Below are 20,046 nucleotides of genomic sequence, written 5' to 3'. Positions count from 1 at the left end.
ATATCTGCAAGAGGGCTATGGTTTACAAGGCATGGACATAACTGTTTCTTCATTTTGTAAAATTTAATGCAGCATTAAAAGTAATATGCGCTTAATTGAACTGAACATAAACTATAGCTACACTTTACAGTCCTGTCTAGAACATCTATTTCCCACATCTAAATGTTTACATGGCTTTACTTTCGGTTGAGTTAAAAAAAAAAAAAAAAAAGTTTACAAAAGTTATCACAAGTAAAAGCATTAAGAAAGGAGGCAATATTTTCCTATTAAAAACAGACATAGATATGAGATGTATGCAGAAAAGAGTTAACATAGCAGGTCTAACTGCCTATCCTTAAAAAGGCTGGCATGCGGGAACTTGAATTTTGGGAGGATTCCCTCCATTGCCAGAATGATTACGAGTGCCTCACTGTGCTTAAGCTGTTTACCTGCAATGTGGCCTACGCTGCTTACCTGCTTTCCTTCAGGATGTCTAGAATCTTGTTATGTAACAGACAGAGAAACCTATGTGATCAGCTCCCCGTAAAAATCCCAAGCATGGAGTTTCTAAATGAGCTTCCCTAGTTAGCAAAATTTCACATATGTTGTCAGTCTCACTGCTGGAGGAATTAAGCAAGTCCTGTGCGATTAAGCTGGGAGAAGATTCTTGGAAGCTTATGCCTGGTTTTCCTCAGACTTAGCTTATGCACTTTCTGCCTTTACTGATTGTGCTTGCTACTCTCATTACAATAAATCATAGCCATGAGTGTCACTATGTAAGTCCTGTGAGTTCTCCTAGCAAATTACTGATTTGGTTAAAGGAATGTTTAAAGAATAATAATTTGGCAGACATGTAAGAACAGCTTGGAAGAGTCAGAAACTGAGGCAAGATCAATCATAAGATACCACTGTATCTCAGGTATTCAATAGCTACACTTTAGGATAGAGAGGTGGTCAAAAGAATGGAGAGAAGGGGTGAAATTTGGGAATAATTAAGAGTAATTAAAATACAAACTTTTAATGAGTGTGGTCTTGGAGACCTTCTATATAACGTAAAAAGTTCATTTTTCTATTTGCTTTGAAATAAGAAATCTGTATTTACGAAAATCAACACTGATTTATAAATTTCATAGTTACAAGTTAAAATAATCTACGTCTACATTTCTGATATAATTTTTGTTTTTATTTCAGTATTTTACAACCAATTCTTAAATAATAACCAGTGATATCATGCACATTGATCTGTTTATATAAAGGAGACTACTGAAATAATTCCTATAATACTTAAATTGAAGAGCAAAAGGATGACATTTATAATCAATGTTTTATCACAGAATGAAAGGCCTTCATTCTTGTGCTTTATTAATAAAGGTAGCATTTGGTGAACTTCTCCCATCCTCCACCCCAGCCATCTTTACAAATATATGGGCTCTTACCTTGAAATGCTCCTGCTTCAATAACCCCCTCTTTGGTATTGTCAAAGCCATGAGATGTAATTTGAGTTTCTGAGAGACCAAGTCCAGATGGTAATGAATGCTTCAAATCCTTAGCAAGAGTTAAATAAAATAAAAAAAACTTTGTAAAAAATCCCACATGATGTAACAGTTCAGAATAATTGTATCCTTTTAATCAAATCATAGATTATTTTTCTCTCTGCTATGCAGTATTCCCTTATGCTGTCATGGCATTCTATAATGATGTATAATCAGCAGCAAATACAGCAAGATTTGTATTAAGTGGTATTGTGTACATCACATACAATACACTTTCATCATTCTGGAATTAAGCAGCAGGCAGATATTAAAATTCAATGTAAAAATTTTAATCTTACTGATACATCAGAAAAATTATTTTAATGAGCAAAATTAAGATCATTCAATTGCCATGTCTAATATGTAAAAGCTGACTGATGTCTAATATAATCACAATGAGCCTATCTAATGCGTAGTATAAACAAATCACTCACTTGCCATGTTAATTTCTCTTCCATTTCAAGAGGGCTTCTCTGACTTCAATCAGGGTGAGGTAAACAAAACTGTATTTAGATTTACATTGCACAATGAAAATAGTTAACCTAACTGCAAATTAGCCTGTAACAGAACCTTATTATAATAAAAATAATATTCAACACTGAGTCTTAAGAGCTTAAAAAGTATAAAAAGTCAAGAAGCAAAACGTTCTTTAAAAGGCACAATCCTAGTTAAGTATATTCTAAGTTTTTTTTTTTCCAGAACTTTGTAAATTAAATCTCAGGGCTTAAATAATAATTAGGCAAAAAGGCCAAGTAAAACTGTAAAATCACCAGGAAGTAAAGCTGAGGCTACGGTCCACTGGCTTCAAGTGATGCAATAATTATTAATAATGTAGACTTAAATCTGGCCTATCCACATGACTAGAACTTCAGAGAAATCAAACTGAAATGAAGGCATTCAATCTAAAATAAAACCACTTTTCTATTTACCTTTATTAAATTTTCATGGGAATTTCAGGGCTATGACAAGTTAAAAGTAAACACAGCTAGTAAGCTAAATTTTTAGACTGATCATAGTTTGAGATAGCAGATTTTAGATCATAAATATATATAACTAGTGTTATATATTTTTTCGAATCCATTACACCTTTTCTTGATGTAGTGGTAAAGAATAGAGCCTATAGCAGGGGTCCAGGATATTTCTCCAAAAACAGTTACACTTTTTTTTTTTTTAAACCTAGGACAAAACATACACATCTTAATCAGTAGGTGAAGGCAATATGCAATCAAAAAGGAAAGTATATAACAATTTATAATGTAGTTAAGAATTCAGAAGAGGGAATGATCAGTGTGCATTCAACAGAAGAAAAGTCTTAATGGAAGAGATGGATTCTAAGCTGCATCAATGACCAACATGGACGATACGGAATGTTGGAGGGATGGAATAGTAGAAAAAAAACCTAGTAGAAAAACTTTTGGAGGACAGGGTGGGTAGCACTGGGAAGTCATTATCATATTATTGGGATAGCATGGAGGCCAGCAACTAGGCTCCCATGGCCAAAGTTGCTAAATGTCTATGTTGCAAGATAGGGGTAAATGAATCAGAAAATTTTGAGTAACGGGTTTACTTGATTTGGTTAAAGGATTGCTTAAAGAATATTAATTTGGCAGACATGTAAGAACAGCTTGGAAGAGTTAGAAACTGAGGCAAGATCAATCATAAGATACCACTGTATCTCAGGTACTCAAACAGTTAAAGTTTAGGATAGACAGGTGACCAAAAGAATGGACAGAAGGGATGAAATTTAGGAATAATTAAGAGTAATTAAAATACAAACTTTTAATGAAAATTCAGGGTATAGAGATATGTCAAATATAATAATAAAGTGGTATAGCTAAGATAATATATACTACTGAAATAAGAAGCCCTTTCAGAAGTTAATTCCCATAATCATGAACCGAAATGCAAAGGGATTATTAAATCACTAGCCAAGAAGATTTGATCTTAAACAATCATATCTGCTCTGCTACTGAAGTAAAAATAGTATAGGACAAGTTAAGTGATATGGTTGTATAATATAACTTGAAAACACCCTATTTTGGAATGTTTGCTGAAGAAGTTTCCATCTGGATTCTAATGTTCTCCTAAATGTACTCCTTAAATGTACTTGATGTTTTTCTTGACCAATGTATAAGCCATCCTCAATTACCCTTTCTTCCTGAAGTTTTTCACTATTTTCAATGTAGAACTTACTAACTTACACATCATAGAAATACAGTAAGAATGACTTGGTTCATCATCCCTGTACTTCTGAGAAAAGGTATATGCTGTAAATGAAAATAGATAGCTATAAAGAATAGAAACAAAACAGTTCCTAAAGATGAATAGAATCTTCCAGGTGCTAGGCCATAGAGTCATGCTTTTCTCTACTTTGCATCATCTTTGGAGGACTCTCTGGGACTCTATTACGACCAGGTACCCAGGTCCAGAGTATGCTGAATCTCTATCACTAAACTTCTTTAGTTAACCATGAACATTTATTAGAATACATGATTTCAAATTAAATACATCGAATATAATTTCCATTCTGAAAGGTCGAGTTTTACATTGCTTAAAACTATTCTTACATATTTTCACTAAAACATTTTAAAAACTGAAGTATAAAAAAGCCAATTTGGTTCAATTAAATTAAAAATAGTTTTTAAAATTCCCTCCAGATTCTAACACCTAAGAACGCAAAAACAGACACCCATATACTGACCTCCTACTGTCTGTTAATAACATTTGTAGGCTGTCTATGAAATCTAAAAATCTACCTTGTCATAAGTATCTTTGTTTAATTTTAGCCATTTTAGTTTCATCCATTCAATCTTAAATCTCCAATTTTGCAGCTTGGTTTCCTTTTTCTAGCTAAACAAATACCTGTCCAGTTACTGACTAATTTATTATTGGAAATAAATTAAATGGAGGGGATTGTGTCTGGGAATGGCTCCTTTATCCTGTAGTTCTCAACACTGGGATTTCGTCACACTGGCAGTGAGATGTGTATAAAGTGATTTGTTACTAATAGTAGTTGAAAGCAAAACATTTATCAACTTCAGTGTGTAAAGTATTCATATTACCGTAGGTTCAAGGTAATCTCTGTGACTCTTTCATTGCATTTTAGTATGATTTTTGGACTCAGAGATACAGGGTGGAATTTCAGACGGCAAACAAAATTGTTTAGCACTTTGGACATCAGTGAAAATGTCTGAGAACTAGCTCTGATTTCAAATGCATCCATTATTTCAAAAAATAATAACTAGCCCTCATTTGATTAGGCAGTTTGATATAATGGATGCAATGTGGGCTCTGAAGTCAGCTCAGATATACCTGAGTTTGAATCCTGGCTCCAGTCACTTAATGGCTGCATAACCCTAGGCAACTAGTCTGAATTGCTGAGTTTCTTGACTGTAAAATGATAATGTTAAGGGATAATTATTCTTACCTCATAGACAACATACAAAAAGTACACTACAACATCTGGTACTTCAAGTATTAATGTCTTTCTCCTTCATCCCAATTTTTAAATAGTACTCTTCTGGAGACTAGAAGTTGGAATGACGAAAGATTATTTTCTTATATTTAAAACTGACCATTATATCTAAGAATGTATTTTCTTTTTTTTTTTTTTTTTTTTTTTTGAGACGGAGTCTCGCGCTGTCACCCAGGCTGGAGTGCAGTGGCCGGATCTCAGCTCACTGCAAGCTCCGCCTCCCGGGTTCATGCCATTCTCCTGCCTCCGCCTCCCGAGTAGCTGGGACTACAGGCGTCCGCCACCTCGGCCGGCTAGTTTTTTGTATTTTTTAGTAGAGACGGGGTTTCACCGTGTTAACCAGGATGGTCTCGATCTCCTGACCTCGTGATCCGCCCGTCTCGGCCTCCCAAAGTGCTGGGATTACAGGCTTGAGCCACCACGCCCGGCCAAGAATGTATTTTCATACCATTTAGGATTAGTGATTTTTATTTTCTGAGTGACAAAGTCATGAAATTATAAGTATTTCCACCCTTAGTATTATGCTTACAACCCCATCTTAATTATATTAGAGCATGCCTAGATGTGAAACTAACCATATAATTAACTTCTGATATCCAGTGACTTTAAACAGAGCAACTAGATAGAAGTTACAAGTCCAAGAGATCTGTTTTAAAATGTATAAAACAATATCTTTAGTAGAAATAGAGTTTCTCAGTGAGAGACCAAAAAATGTTGGAAAAAAGATATGCTTTAAAGGGAAGGTGATGAGTTTGATACAAAAAGTGAGGAATGTACAGAGTACAAACCAAAAAACGCAAGAAAAGCCTAGCTGCAAGATCATTAAAAGTAAGTACCTTCAGTAGCGAAAGGAATGTTTTCATACTAAGAGAATTTGAAAGATATTTTGAAAGAGAAATTGAAAGATTTCTCTAAAGAGAATTTGAAAGATAAACTGGTCTTTGAAACAGTCATTGGAACACTTGTGAAAATCCTCAAGACTACAAGCTTGGGAATTCTGAAGAACATCACTCTATATTCAATAAGTGAGGCATCTGAGGAATTCTAGACCCCAAGACACATGATTGGTTAACTACTGTACATAAAATCCAAATCAAACTCCTTCTTTCAAAGAGATAAACTGGTCAGGCATGGTGGTTCACACCTGTAATCCTAGCACTTTGGGAGGTCGAGACAAGAGGATTGCTTGAGCTCTGGAATTTGAGACTAGCCTAGGCAACATGGCAAAACCCCAACTCTAAAAAAATACAAAAATTCAGCTGGGTATGGTGGCATGCACCGGCAGTCCCAGCTACTTGGGAGGCTGAGGTGGAAGGATGGCTTGAGCCCAGGCGACAGAGGTTGCCGTGAGCCAGTTCCTGTGACTGTCCTATAGACTGGACAGCAGAGCCAGACTCTGCCTCAAAAAAACAAAAACAAAAAGCAAAAAAGAGAGATAAACTAGTAAGTTTCTTATATAGGAAAATAAAAATATTAGTCTTGTATCTCAAATGGGTCTCTCAAAACATTAGATTTCCAACTAAAAGTCTTTTTACCATCTGGTTTGGATATGAGGTTTGGATCAGAGATTTACAGGGCTTGCTCCTTTGAAGATAACCTACAACATAGCAATCCCCTCCAACCCCCACAAAAGAACTCCCTATTCCCCTTACCTTGTTCTATTTTTCTCATAGCAGTGACTACTAAGTGATATATTATGTGTATATCTGTTTATTTTTGTGACCCCTCACTATACTATAGCCGTCATGAGAGCAGGGTTGTTGTCCATTTTGTTTACTGCTATATACCCAGCACCTGAAATAGTACCTGAGATATAGGAGGATCAAATAAATATTTGAATAGATAAATAATGAATTTGTTGAATGAACTAAAGGATTTATGATTCAATGCCATGTAGATTAAGAAGCTGCAATAACAGGTTTATTATGAAATATAATTTAATGCATATTTGCTTATTCTTACATTAGACTTTTTGGGCAGAGAAAGAGGTAAGGTACACTCCTTGCCATCTCATTGGAGACAAGATATACATTAACATAAAAGTTGAACATGGTGCCAAAGTAAAGACACTAAGTATCAGAGGAATTCAGAATAGACTAAGTACATAAAAAATAGGAAAGAAGAAAGCACTGCCTGAGCTATGGAACATAAATTATTTATTTACTTATTTTATTTTACTTTTTTGAGATAAGGTCTGGCTCTATCACCCAGGCTGGAGTGCAGTGGTGCAATCTGGGCCCACTGTAACCTCCACCCCCTGGGCTCAAGCCATCCTCCCACCTCAGCCTCCCAAGTAGCTGGGGATTACAGACATGCACCACCACACCCGGCTAATTTTTGTATTTTTAGTAGAGACTAAAAATACAAAGAGTTTCGCCATGTTGCCCCAGCTGGTCTCAAACTCATGAACTCAAGTGATCCACCCATTTCAGCCTCCCAAAGTGCTGGAATTACAGGTATGACCCAACAGGCACGGCTTATTCATTTACTTATGTATTGAATCAACATCTAATGACCATCAACTTCATGACAGCCACTGCTCTAGACATTACAGACATGGCAGTGTAGGAAAAACAGATAAAGTCCCTGCCCACATAGACTCATGTTCTGGGGGGTGGGGACATAGGGAGGGAGGAGATTGATAGTAAACAAACATAGGTGGTAATAAGTCCTGCAATTAAGTAATAAACAAGTAAATAAGTTTTTGTTTTTGTTTTTAAAGGCAGGATAAGAGGGATAGAGAGTGACAGACAAAGGTTGCCACTTCAGATGCAGGATTCTGGGAAGGTCTCTCTGAGGAGATAAATTGTGAAGAGAGTCCTGAACAAAGTGAGGGAGTAATAAGCTGGGTTGTTGAGGCACTGGTGTTATTAAACTAAATTATCCTAACTGAAATTAATGTATATTGGAAATATACAAAGCAAGAACTGTCTATATATTACCTCATTTAATCTTGACAAACACTTGAAGTACTTACAGATGAGAAAACTGGGACACAGAAGTATGTCATTTTTTTTTGTTTGTTTGTTTTTGTTTTTGTTTTTTTGAGACGGAGTCTCGCTCTGTCGCCCAGGCTGGAGTGCAGTGGCGCGATCTCGGCTCACTGCAAGCTCCGCCTCCTGGGTTTACGCCATTCTCCTGCCTCAGCCTCCTGAGTAGCTGGGACTACAGGCGCCCGCCACCGCGCCCGGCTAATTTTTTGTATTTTTAGTAGAGACGTGGTTTCACCGTGGTCTCGATCTCCCTGACCTTGTGATCCGCCCGCCTCGGCCTCCCAAAGTGCTGGGATTACAGGCATGAGCCACCGCGCCCGGCCTAGTATGTCATTTTGATAGTAACTAGCAATATGGTTAGGACTAAGCTTCCAGAAACAATATTAACTGTAATGTATTATAAATGTAAATAGCCATAGGCAATTTATTGGATACTTATAATTTATTTTAGCTAGTATGTTTTCTAAAAGATTTACTTAAAGAAATAGCTTTAAAAAAACACTATTTCAGAACCTGCTTAGGTTTAAGCACACTAATAGGAATATGTTCTAAAGCTGTAATTTCCTATTGGTACAAAACAAATGAACTGCCTTTATCCCATTCACTCATTTCCTAATATCACTTAAAACCTCTTGTCACAGGACAACACCCTTTTCCACTAAACATTGTTTTGAAGAACACTTAGAGTCAAAAAGAAAACATTTCTCACACTCAATTTTTACTTACTTCCTATTTTTAAACCAAGTATCCAAGTCCGTTCATTTCACTGAATAAGTGACCTTTAACTTTCTCGGTTAGTTTTTAATATCTAAAATCAATGGTTTCTAGTTTTAAATATTAGTATTCCTTTTATTCATATTTATATTACTAGAATCTTCCCTTTCTGAAAGACAAATATATCACTTACAAAATAAAATGCTGTCAAATCACTGAAATAATTTGTAAACTTTGCAAGTTTGGTCATTAGGTCAACTATTTTTGGAATGGCTTTCTTGAATGTTGCCTTGCTTAAGTCTTGACAGCTTTTCAGTAGCTTATGTTTTAGTGAAGATAACAGCTTTCCTTAAGGAAAAAAGTACCAACACACCCCTCAAAATACAAGAAATGTAAAAAACAAAACAAAACAAAAAAACCCCCTAACATCTGAACACAAACAACATACAAATGGCACAGAGTTGTCCTTTGGAAGATTGGTTCCAGGATCCCTTGGATACCAAAATACATGGATGCTCAAGTCCCTTATACAAAATGCATAATATTTGCCTATACTGTATACACATCCTCTCTGTATACTTTTAAATAATCTCTAGATTACTTACAATACCAAATACAATGTAAATGTCATGTAAATAGCTGTTATACTGTATTGCTTTTAAATCTGTATTATTTTTAATTGTATTGTTATTTTTTATTTTATTTCATTTTCCCCAAATATTTTCAATGCAGTTGGGTGAATCTGTGGATGTGGACCCTGGGATACAGAACCTGGGATAAAGACAGCTGACTGTATAGGTCCAGAATGGTTATGTTAGATGTATCCTTGGAACTTTATCAGAAAGAACAATACTCATCTGAATCATTCTCCTGTCATAGAATATCGTATAAATTTCTGGAAAAGAGATATAATAGTAGTACTATCTGGGAGCATGGGACTAAGTAATGTGTTATTAAATAGTACACATGATAGATAATTCTGATTACCTAACTTTTCAAGCAGTTATAGAGACACCTTTCATCTTGTCACCTATGGCCTCTTAGAAGAGACAATGTAAGAGAGAGGCTTCAAGTGGCTGATTAGAGGCATTTCGCACTCCCCTCCTCCATTAAAAAGAACCAAAAGAGTAGATAATCACACTTCGAATACATTATCCAAGACAGACCACTGGAATTCAACAGAAAAGTGACAGGAAATATCTAAAGCAAGGAAGGAGAAGGAAGCAAGGCAACCTGCTCTGGCAGGATCAGCTGGGAGGCAAAAGGAGACTTCCCTTTATGGGAAAGAGGTAAATGACAGACCCTCAGAAGTCTACATTCCCACTGTGAACTCTTGCAATCCTAGCTACAAGAGAGCCCCTGGACCCTCATGGGCCCTTAAACAAACATAGGCAGCTGCCAGGAGACTGTGTGATGACACTGCCCCAGAAAGGAGGCTCACTCTGGGTCCCACGTGCTCTCTGAGATCGAAGCATATATAGCAAGGTACCATTTCAGAACTCTGCTCCCAACAGACCTCATACTGTCCTGAAAAACAAGAGAAGCACGGACTGCTGGCCCTAGGACTTAGGTGCAAGTGACAGCAGACTACTGCATCCAGGGCTGAGGCACAAGCACTGCAGGGGCCGAGATCTGAGGGGCATAGATGTTCCCTATCCACCAGCCTAGGCTGCCGCCAGTCACTAAAGGCAGCACCACCCTCTCTAGTGGAAGTACAGAATCAGAGCTGTTGCAACCTCCCACCCACACATTCTGCACTCCACCCCTCCCCACCACAGCTAGCACACCTGTACACACCATGGGGGGCCTGAGGACAAGCCTACCCAACCTGGCTTCCCCACCCCCTACAGCTGTGCCAGAACACATAGTCTGGGGACCACAGCACTGCCCAGCCCAGTCCACTACCATGGGCACCTGAACACTCCTCCAGAGGACCTGAGGTTGGACCTACCCCCCCCCCCAGCTGCTACCACCTCAGTTGGCACCTACTTGCATGCACTCCCTGAGGGCCTGGAGAGTAGTCCGCCCAGCCCATCATAGCCACTGCCAACACCTGTGCACACTACTCAGGACCCAAACGGTCATCTGCTACTGCCACTGCCATTGCCCATGCTATGCTGGCTGTCTAGAGGTCCAAGAACCTGCCCACCTGCCTGGCCCACTGCTGCCACTACTGGCATCCAAGTAAGCCATCTGGAGGCCCAAAAATCCACTTGCCTGGACCCATTAACACTGGTGCCAGCATATACCATGCTGGGGCCAAAGGACAGGCATGCTCAGCCCACCACTGCTACAACTGGGGCCTGAAGACTATCTGGGGCCTGACATCTAAAGCAAAACTTCACCACAGCTTCCACTAATAACTGTACACTTAATCCACTGAGGAAAATCACAGATACCACTGATGCTGTATATAGCCAAAGAAATTACACAGAGTACACTACTGCATGCACAAGAATCAAAGTCAAAGCAGCCTACTCACCCAACACCATAGATACAACTTCAGGAAAAAGTCCTCCCCTACAATAGCAAATTCAAACTAATGGAGAAACGGTTAAACCAGGTATCAACGTAAAGACACAAAAAACATGAACAAGCAAGGAAATATAATACCTCCAAAGGATCACAATGATTCTCCAGCAACAGATTCCAACCAAAAAGAAATTCAGGAAATCTTGGAAAAAGAATTCAAACTACTGATTCCCAAGATGAAGATACAAGAGAATTCTGAAAAACAATAGAGGGAAATCAGAAAAACAATTCAGGATATGAATGAGAAATTTGCCAAAGAGACAAAGATCATAAAAAAGGAAACAGAAATTCTGGAATTGAAGAATTCATTGCTTAAAATACAAAATACATTCAAAAACTTCAATAATAGACTAGTTCATGCAGAATAAAGAATCTCAGAACTTGGCTGGGTGTGGTGGCTCATGCCTGTAATACCAGCACCTTGAGAGGCTAAGGCAGGTGGATCACCAGAGGTCAGGAGTTCGAGACCAACCTGGCCAACATGGTGAAACCCCATCTCTACTAAAAAATACAAAAATTAGCTGAGTGTGGTGGCACGTGCCTGTAATCCCAGATGCACAGGTGGTTGAGGCAGGAGAATCGCTTGAACTCGGGAGGCGGAGGTTTCAGTGAGCCAAGATCGTGCCCCACTGCACTTCAGCCTGAGTGATAGAGTGAGACTCAGTCTCAAAAAGAAAAAAAGAAAAAAAAAAAGAAAAAGAATCTCAGAACTTGAAGACAGGTCTTTTGAAAGAACCCAATCAGAAAAAAATAAAGAATAAAAAAGAATGAGGAAAGTATTCATGACATGAGACAACATAAAGTGACCAAAAAAGAATGAGGAAAGTATTCATGACATGAGACAACATAAAGTGACCAAATATTCATATTATTGGGGTCTCAGAGGGTGAAGAGAGAACGAAAGTGTTAGAAAACCTATTTAATAAAACAATAAATGAAAACTGTCCAAGTCTAGCAAGAGATTTAGGCGTCCAGATACAGGAGGTTCTCAGATCACCAAACTGATATAATACAAAAAGATCTTCCCTATGGCACATTATAGTCAAAATGTCCAAAGTCAACAATAGAGAATTCTAAAAACAGTAAGAAAGTGTCTAATCACCTACAAAGGAACCCCCACAAAGGAACCACTACCAGTGGATTTCTCAGGAGATAGAGGCAGGAGAGAATGGGATGATATATTTGAAGTGCAGAAAGAAAAAAAACTGCCAGCCAAGGATACTATATCCAACGAAATTACCAGGAGGAGAAATAAAGTCTTTCCTAGACAAGCAAAAGCTGAGGTAATTCCTCACCACAGACAGGCACTACAATAAATGCTCAACGGAATGCTAAACCTGGAAGCAAAAGGACATTTTACCATCATCAAAACACATGAACATATAAAACTCACAGGTAAAGCAAACACATAAATGACAAACAGAAAAGACTCAAATGGCACCACTACAGAAAACCACCAAACCATAATGAGAAACAATCAGGCAAAAAGAAAGGAACAAAGATTATACAAAATAACCAAAAACCAATTAACAATATGAGAAAAAAAAACATACCAATAATAATCTTAAATGCAAATGGAGACAACTGTAGCTGAGGACATTACAGTCACTCAAATCACTCCCTATTGTCTGCTGGGGTTCTTTACTAAACAAACAAAAGTTCTTCTAGAAGACAACCCTACTGTCCTATAGGTAAAACAGGTGTAAAATCTGAAAAGCACTAAGGCCTTCCTATGCCTAAGCTGCTGAAACTAGGCCTCATAATTCCTAAGCCTCATAAAATTTAGAAAGCTTGGCCATCATGAAACTTAAACCCCAGATGGCCACGGATAGCCCCCCGATGTTCCCAGAACCCAAACAGAAAGACAATTCTGGGAAATAGCCTCATGGGGTCCCACCCTGACTCAATGTCCCCGATGTTCCCGGAATCAGCAATTCCAGGAAAGAACCTCCTAAGGTCCCGCCCCAACCAATCAGAACAAGATACCTTGCTCAGGCCATAGACAGACCCAATTACCACGCGCCTAAAGCTTTGTTTGAATTTCGCGCCCTAAGCTGTGTTTGAACTTGTGTTTGCCTATATAAACAACCTGTAACAAGCACTCGGGGTCCCAGGGCCAACTTAGAGCTTGGGACCCTAGCGCGCTAGTAATAAATAACTCTCTGCTGTGAATCTCGTGTCGGTGATCCTTCGCGGCGACCCCTGCCCAGGAGGGAATCGACAGTTCGGTTCCAACACTGCTACTAACAGAAGGAGCCTAACTAAAAACGATAAAAATAGGTTCAATTCCAATTCTGAAGAGAACTATCATTCCAACACGGTTTCACAGCTAAATGCAAAACAAAACGATATGGGCTATGTGAGAGGAATTTATGACTTGTGAGATAATACTCAGGATTTTATGAGCTTGTTGACTGTTTTCAATAAAATACTCATTCTCTAAGTAACATAGTTCACCAAAATTTTAAATATGCTTTCTTTATATAACTTTTAAATTTCTTTTCCTTTTTTTTTTTTTTTTTTGAGATGGAGTTTCGTTCTGTCACCCAGGCTGAAGTGCAATGGTACGATCTCGGTTCACTACAACCTCCACCTCCCGGGTTCAAGCAATTCTCCTTCCTCAGCCTCCTGAGAAGCTGGGACTACAGGCACACACTGCCATATCATTCTAATTTCTTTTGTATTTTAGTAGAGACAGGGTTTCACCGAGTTGCTCAGGCTGCTCTCAAACTCCTGAACTCAATCTGCCCGCCTCAGCCTCCCAAAACGCTGGGATTACGGGCATGAGCCACTGCACCTGGCCAACCCTCAAATTTTTTAAGTGTATCAGTTTTGTAAGTCTGTGCCTAGCTTGGCAACTTTTAAAGTATCTGCTACTGAATTTACTCCTATATTTTCCAGAATATATTTCAGAGACAATGAACCCATTTATAATTAACAACGTAAAATTCCTAATTTGCATTTTTATGTTGCTGACATTCAATTCAAAGTTTAACACTTCACAAGGCCAAGCTTAACAAGTGTACAATAAAATGGCATAAACCTGAGTTAATGTTTTATTCAAGCTTTTAGGATAATGCTGGATTATTGAACAGTTTTTAAAAATATTTTTCAAACAATTAAGCTAAAACAAAATATGCTTTTGGCAAAAGCTCCAAACACGTTTTTGTACATTTTGAGTTCTTTTAAAAGAATACAAAGTAATATCTGTAGTAACAGCTTTCATAAAGCTGTGAAAAATAATGTCTCCATTTTGTATATTTTAATAGAGGTTATTATAATTATGACATTAAAAACATAAGTTTAGAACTTAAAATTTAGCATGGTAATACTTTTGAACTGAAGTTAGTGTAAAACCAACACGTGAAGAACACAAAACGTTCAGCAAATTTGTTTTAAAATATGTATCCTTGGCCGGGTGCGGTGGCTCAAGCCTGTAATCCCAGCACTTCGGGAGGTCAAGAGATCGAGACCATCCTGGCTAACACGGTGAAACCCCGGCTCTACTAAATAAAAAAAGAATACAAAAAACTAGCTGGGCGAGGAGGCGGGTGCCTGTAGTCCCAGCTACTGGGGAGGCTTAGGCAGACGAATGGCGTAAACCCGGAAGGCGGAGCTTGCAGTGAACTGAGATCCGGCCACCGCACTCCAGCCTGGGCGTCAGAGCAAGACTCCGTCTCAAAAAACAAACAAAAAAAGTATCCTTGAGAATGTCCTAAGTCTCACTCCTCTTCTGCCATTGATGACTGAACTTGTTTCCCATGCCCATGCCTCTATTACTGTCAGACCCGCAATTAATTCTTTAAACTGTAGCCAGAGACAGTTTTCTAAAATGCGAACCCAACTGAGACACACCCATTTTTATAGCATTTAGTGGCTCTCCATTGCCTTTCAGGTAACCACTAAACTCTTCGATATGGTTTTAAGGTTTTGCAGGATCTACTATCTACTTCTCTCTCTAGCCTCATTTCTCACACACCTGCCCTCACATTCTCCATTCCAACATGAATTTCCAGTTCTCTGGTCTCACACTTCCTTCGGGTTGTTACAGTTGCTTCTGATGAGAATATTTTTCACCCTTTATCTGGCTAGGTCATCCTTCAGACCTCAGTTTATATAGTAATTACTCAGGTAATCTTTCCATGCTCCTACCAGTACTCAGACCATGCTATACTTGGCCTAGCATAACATTTTTCACATGGTATTAAAATTAACTCGTCTATATTCTCTCTCCCCACTCCAAAGACCATATGCTAAGATCAGGGAGCTTATCTATTTTGTTCACCACTTGTATTCTTGACATCTAGCACAGTGTCTATTACTTTATTCAGCAAGAAATTTTCTCAATAACATCTCATCCTTCAAAATGGACAAAACCTTCCAAAGCATCTACATAATACTTTTTTTTTTTTTTTGAGACGGAGTCTCGCTGTCGCCCAGGCTGGAGTGCAGTGGCGGGATCTCAGCTCACTGCAAGCTCCGCCTCCCGGGTTCACGCCATTCTCCTGCCTCAGCCTCACGAGTAGCTGGGACTACAGGCGCCTGCCACCTCGCCTAGCTAGTTTTTCGTATTTTTTAGTAGAGACGGGGTTTCACCGTGTTAGCCAGGATGGTCTCGATCTCCTGACCTCGCGATCCGCCCGTCTGGGCCTCCCAAAGTGCTGGGATTACAGGCTTGAGCCACCGCGCGGGGCCCATAATACATTTTTTAAAGAAACAAACTGAAAAACTTATGTTAAATGTTTGATGAATTGTTAATTTAAAATCTCCTTTGTTAGTTTAACAGTTAGCTGTCTATAAAAAATATTTGCCAGAAGCAAAGCTACTATTAGAACAGCCTCCACATCCCCAGTTCTATAACATTATTAACCCTCCTTATAGTGGCCTCTCTGCTTCTCCACAATTATCTTGAGTTTTATAAAACTAATTATCTTCCAGCATTCTACTTATCAACATTCTCTTGTTAGGAGGCAGGGTCAGCATTTTCTAAGCTCTCTATTGGTACTTCTAAACAACCAGTTCTCAAACTTTAATTTCAGTAGGAATCACTTGAGGATCCTGTTAAAAATGCAGATTGCTCTTAGCTGCCTGTTGTGATTCTCACTGAGTTGGAATGAGAAGCCCAGAAATCCGAATTTCACAACAAGGAAATCAGGTGATTCTGATGCAGGCGATCCTTAGTCTATTTTGAGGAACTGTTGTAGAGAACTGCTTTCCATTCTTGTGCAACTCTGCCCCTATCCTACCCCCGTTTCCTGTTGTAACCTTTCTCACTGCCCTCGTCCCCACCTCAACACTGTCATCTACCTTCTTTCCAATCAATTTCAAATATTTATTGAGGGCTTTGGCACATCTAGGGCTTCTGCTTTATCTCTAACTCTCACCATTAAACTGGGTGTTTCTAACCTCTTGCATGTTGTTGGGCACATTTTCAGGAAATGTTTATAGATGTTCAGTTAGCAATTCCTTCCAAGCTGATATATTAGCTGTCTAGGCTGAAAGTTTTCCTAGATCATTAAAAATACAGTCCACTAACGTCACGGTATATAGTAGGTTGCTATATTTTAAAATATAAATTGTAAAACACTTAAAATCTGTTCCATGAGCCTGCCTACCTATGTTGATGCAGAATGACAGGGGATAGTAATAATGATATGTAAAGGTATGTGATTTTATTTTCCCTCAGTATACTTGCAGAAATGCCTAAAATTGGTAATCTGGATCAGGTTTGGGAATCTGTCGTTGGACAACATGCCAAAAAAGTGTCAGGGCAGATAAGACATTTTAGACTTAGTATAACCCAATCTATACCTTAGTCTCAGATTTCAGTAACATCTTCAACTCTAATGCCTTTCATCTTTCATACTGCATATTCCACTCAGGCAACCTAAACTCAAATTGCCACTCTTAGACCTTGTCCTCATTTGGGAAGCAACACTTCTAGACTCTCATTTTAATAAGTTTAATAAGTCACTTTATGATCACAATATCCTCCTATATCTTATCCCATCTAATCAAGACAGTAAATCTCCTAACATTTTTATTAATATTTTTTCCATTTTACCACCAGGCACATACACACCCACCACAGACACACAATTTCAATCTTCCTTTCTCCCTCTGTCTCATTCAATCATTCAACAATATTTAACAAGAACTTACAGTACCTTTTGGTGGTTCACTGCCCACCCTCTTGGCCTCACCTACTTAGTCTAGATTCTAAGTAGTTCAGAAGCCTGAATCATGTACCAACTTGCATCAAAGAAATACTGAATTCATTCACATACTATCACTGTGGAAATATTTATATGTATCTACATTCAAAATAACTCCTCCAAGAAATTTAAGAACAACATATTCCTAATAGCTTTTGTTTATAAATAAGGACACACTCTCAGATTATAATTTAAGACAGATAAGCCTTCAACCTTTCATTATGAACTGTATTTTTCAACAGGACTCTCAATCCAGAATTAATTTAATGTATAGTATATTAAAAATAAATACACTTAAAATATTAATTTGTAGTAATAGTATTAAGAGTATAGCCTATAGCTGAAAAGCAAGCAGTATTAAAATGAATCTAGATTTGCATGGGTTAAACAATCCTTGAAAATCATTTGCCATTATCTCTAAAAGGGACCAACATACATTATTAGGTCAAAACTGGCTCTCTGAAAAAGTCCCCATCAAATCATTATTGCCATTGACTGAGCTACCACATTTTTTAGGTGTGAGTAACGTGGAAACATTATAACGTGGAAACATTATATTGCATTCCTACATAGAATGGAGACAAACTGTCGTCACATGCTATAAGAACGCTAGGGTAGGATGGCTGAAGTAGAAAAGATGTCAACTTTTAAGTCTATTAACTAGAATTCATTCTTTTATTGAGCAACTATTATGAACCATAAATTGTGCTGTGTATACACACTATCTCTGACCTAACAGTGATTCCAATCTCTTGGGAAAAGCAGATAAATAAGTTACAACATGTGACTGGTAAGGGTAGGAGTTGGAGGAACAGTGTTCCAACAATTTCTTGTATTTCTTTCCCAAATCTTCTCCAGATTGTAGTGTATGATACTGCAGACTGCTAAGTACAAGAGAATGAAGAAATGACTTAGTTCAACAAAATCATTAAAAATTAAAACAATAACAACAAAGACTCCACACTCACAAACCCAAATACCACATGCAGCGAAATTAAGGACACAAGATGTATCAACTGTAACATTACAATATCTCTTCCCTGGTTTTTCAGAGAAGTCTAAAAATCTGGTTTCTAGTCCTCGTACTCGCTTACATGAATAAACATTCATTTATTCACCAAACATTTATTAAAAGGCCCTCTTTGGTAGTACGTGCCAAAAACTGTTACCAAACCCTGGAAGTAAGGTAATGAAAGAGAGTGCTCTTGCACTCACTGCACTTATAGTCAAATCACATAAGCTTTTGGTACACCTATTTAATTAATACTGGGTAATTCCGTAACAACTTCAAGGGCCTTTTTCCTCCACTGTAAAATAACATAGTGAGACTCAGAGATCTCTAAGATACTTCTACTGAACGAATACTCTGTGATTTAACTTAAAACTTAGAGGTGGGAGGTTCTCAAGACTCAGGGAACCTGAGAACCCTTATGCAGGGTTCAGGGGGTCCTAAGCTCACTAAATCTGAATGCAAAATTTGGTAGGTTTGTGTATGTACGTTTTCCTAGAGAAAGCGTTCATAGGTAAAAACACCCTAAATTTGTGGATTTTTGTTTTGGGCCTTCCACAGGAAAAATTCCATTTGAACTAGGTCTAATGAGGCAACGTCTTTAAATCTACCAACTATAAATTCACAAGAAGTTTCAACCATGTGGAGTTAATATGATTTGCTTCCGCTCTTAAACTCATGGTATGAGTTGCAAATTTCTAATTAATTTTGACCAGCACTATAGCAGCATCCATTACAAATACTACACACAGTTTACAAATCAGAGTAACTTGAATTATTTAGATTAAATTTTACTAATCTTTTTGAAAATACTAATTTTTAAAAGAATAAAATTATTCTTTTAAGAATAATTTTAATTTTTATTTTCTAAATAAAATGCATTTATTTAGAAGCAGAAATATTTTTGCTGTAAAAAACTGAGATAATACTAAGATGAGTATCCTCTCCACGTCTAGCCATTGCTGCCCCATCTTAATAAAAAGAGGACACCGGGCGCAGTGGCTCATGCCTGTAATCCTAGCACCTTGAGGGGGCAAGGCGGGAGGATCACCTGAGGTCACGAGATCGAGACCAGCCTGGCCAACATGGCGAAACCCCGTCTCCACGAAAAATACAAAAATTAGCCGGGCGGCCTGTGGTCCCAGCTATTTGGGAGGCTGAGGCACGAGAATCACTTGCACCCAGGAGGCAGAGGTTGCAGTGAGCCGAGATCGCACCATTGCACTCTGGCCTGGGGGCGACACAGTGAGACTCTGTCTCAAAAAGAAAAAAAAAGGAACAAATCTAAAAACATTAACATATGAGGCAATGACTAAACTGCTAGCAAAGGGATTTCTAGGACGAAATTATCTCTACACAAATGTGAATGTTGAATGTGAAGCTAACCAGGGCCTCTCTTAGGACAGACTAAGAAAGGAAGGAAAATGGAAAATCAAACATCTGCAATGAGAAACACAAACAAGAACAAAAAAAAATTGTAATTTCATTGCCTGTGCCACAGTGACACCAGCTGGTCAGCCAGGTTATGACAATGTAATATGACAACGTAATATGACAACCTACCACCTTGATTTCATGCAAGACTAAACTTTTAAAA

The 20,046-nt window shown here is 38.1% G+C and overlaps 1 protein-coding gene across 4 annotated transcripts in view; it reads right to left on the bottom strand.

The window, feature by feature from the left end:
- Window positions 1–20,046, bottom strand: part of ARFIP1 (ADP ribosylation factor interacting protein 1) — a 131,654-nt gene that overhangs the window by 45,842 nt on the left and 65,766 nt on the right. For 2 of the 4 annotated variants that reach the window (XM_028847991.2, XM_078001568.1), the window contains exons 3-4: window positions 1,946–1,988; window positions 1,416–1,524 (exon numbers count right to left, since the gene is read on the bottom strand). In XM_028847991.2, the coding sequence (XP_028703824.2) occupies window positions 1,416–1,524; window positions 1,946–1,988 (152 nt within the window). 4 annotated transcript variants of the gene reach the window in all.

Source organism: Macaca mulatta, chromosome 5 (assembly GCF_049350105.2).
Source record: "Macaca mulatta isolate MMU2019108-1 chromosome 5, T2T-MMU8v2.0, whole genome shotgun sequence".
Classification (NCBI taxonomy): domain Eukaryota; kingdom Metazoa; phylum Chordata; class Mammalia; order Primates; family Cercopithecidae; genus Macaca; species Macaca mulatta.
Note: the sequence above shows the minus strand (reverse complement) of the source record. Positions and strands in the feature narration are given on the sequence as shown.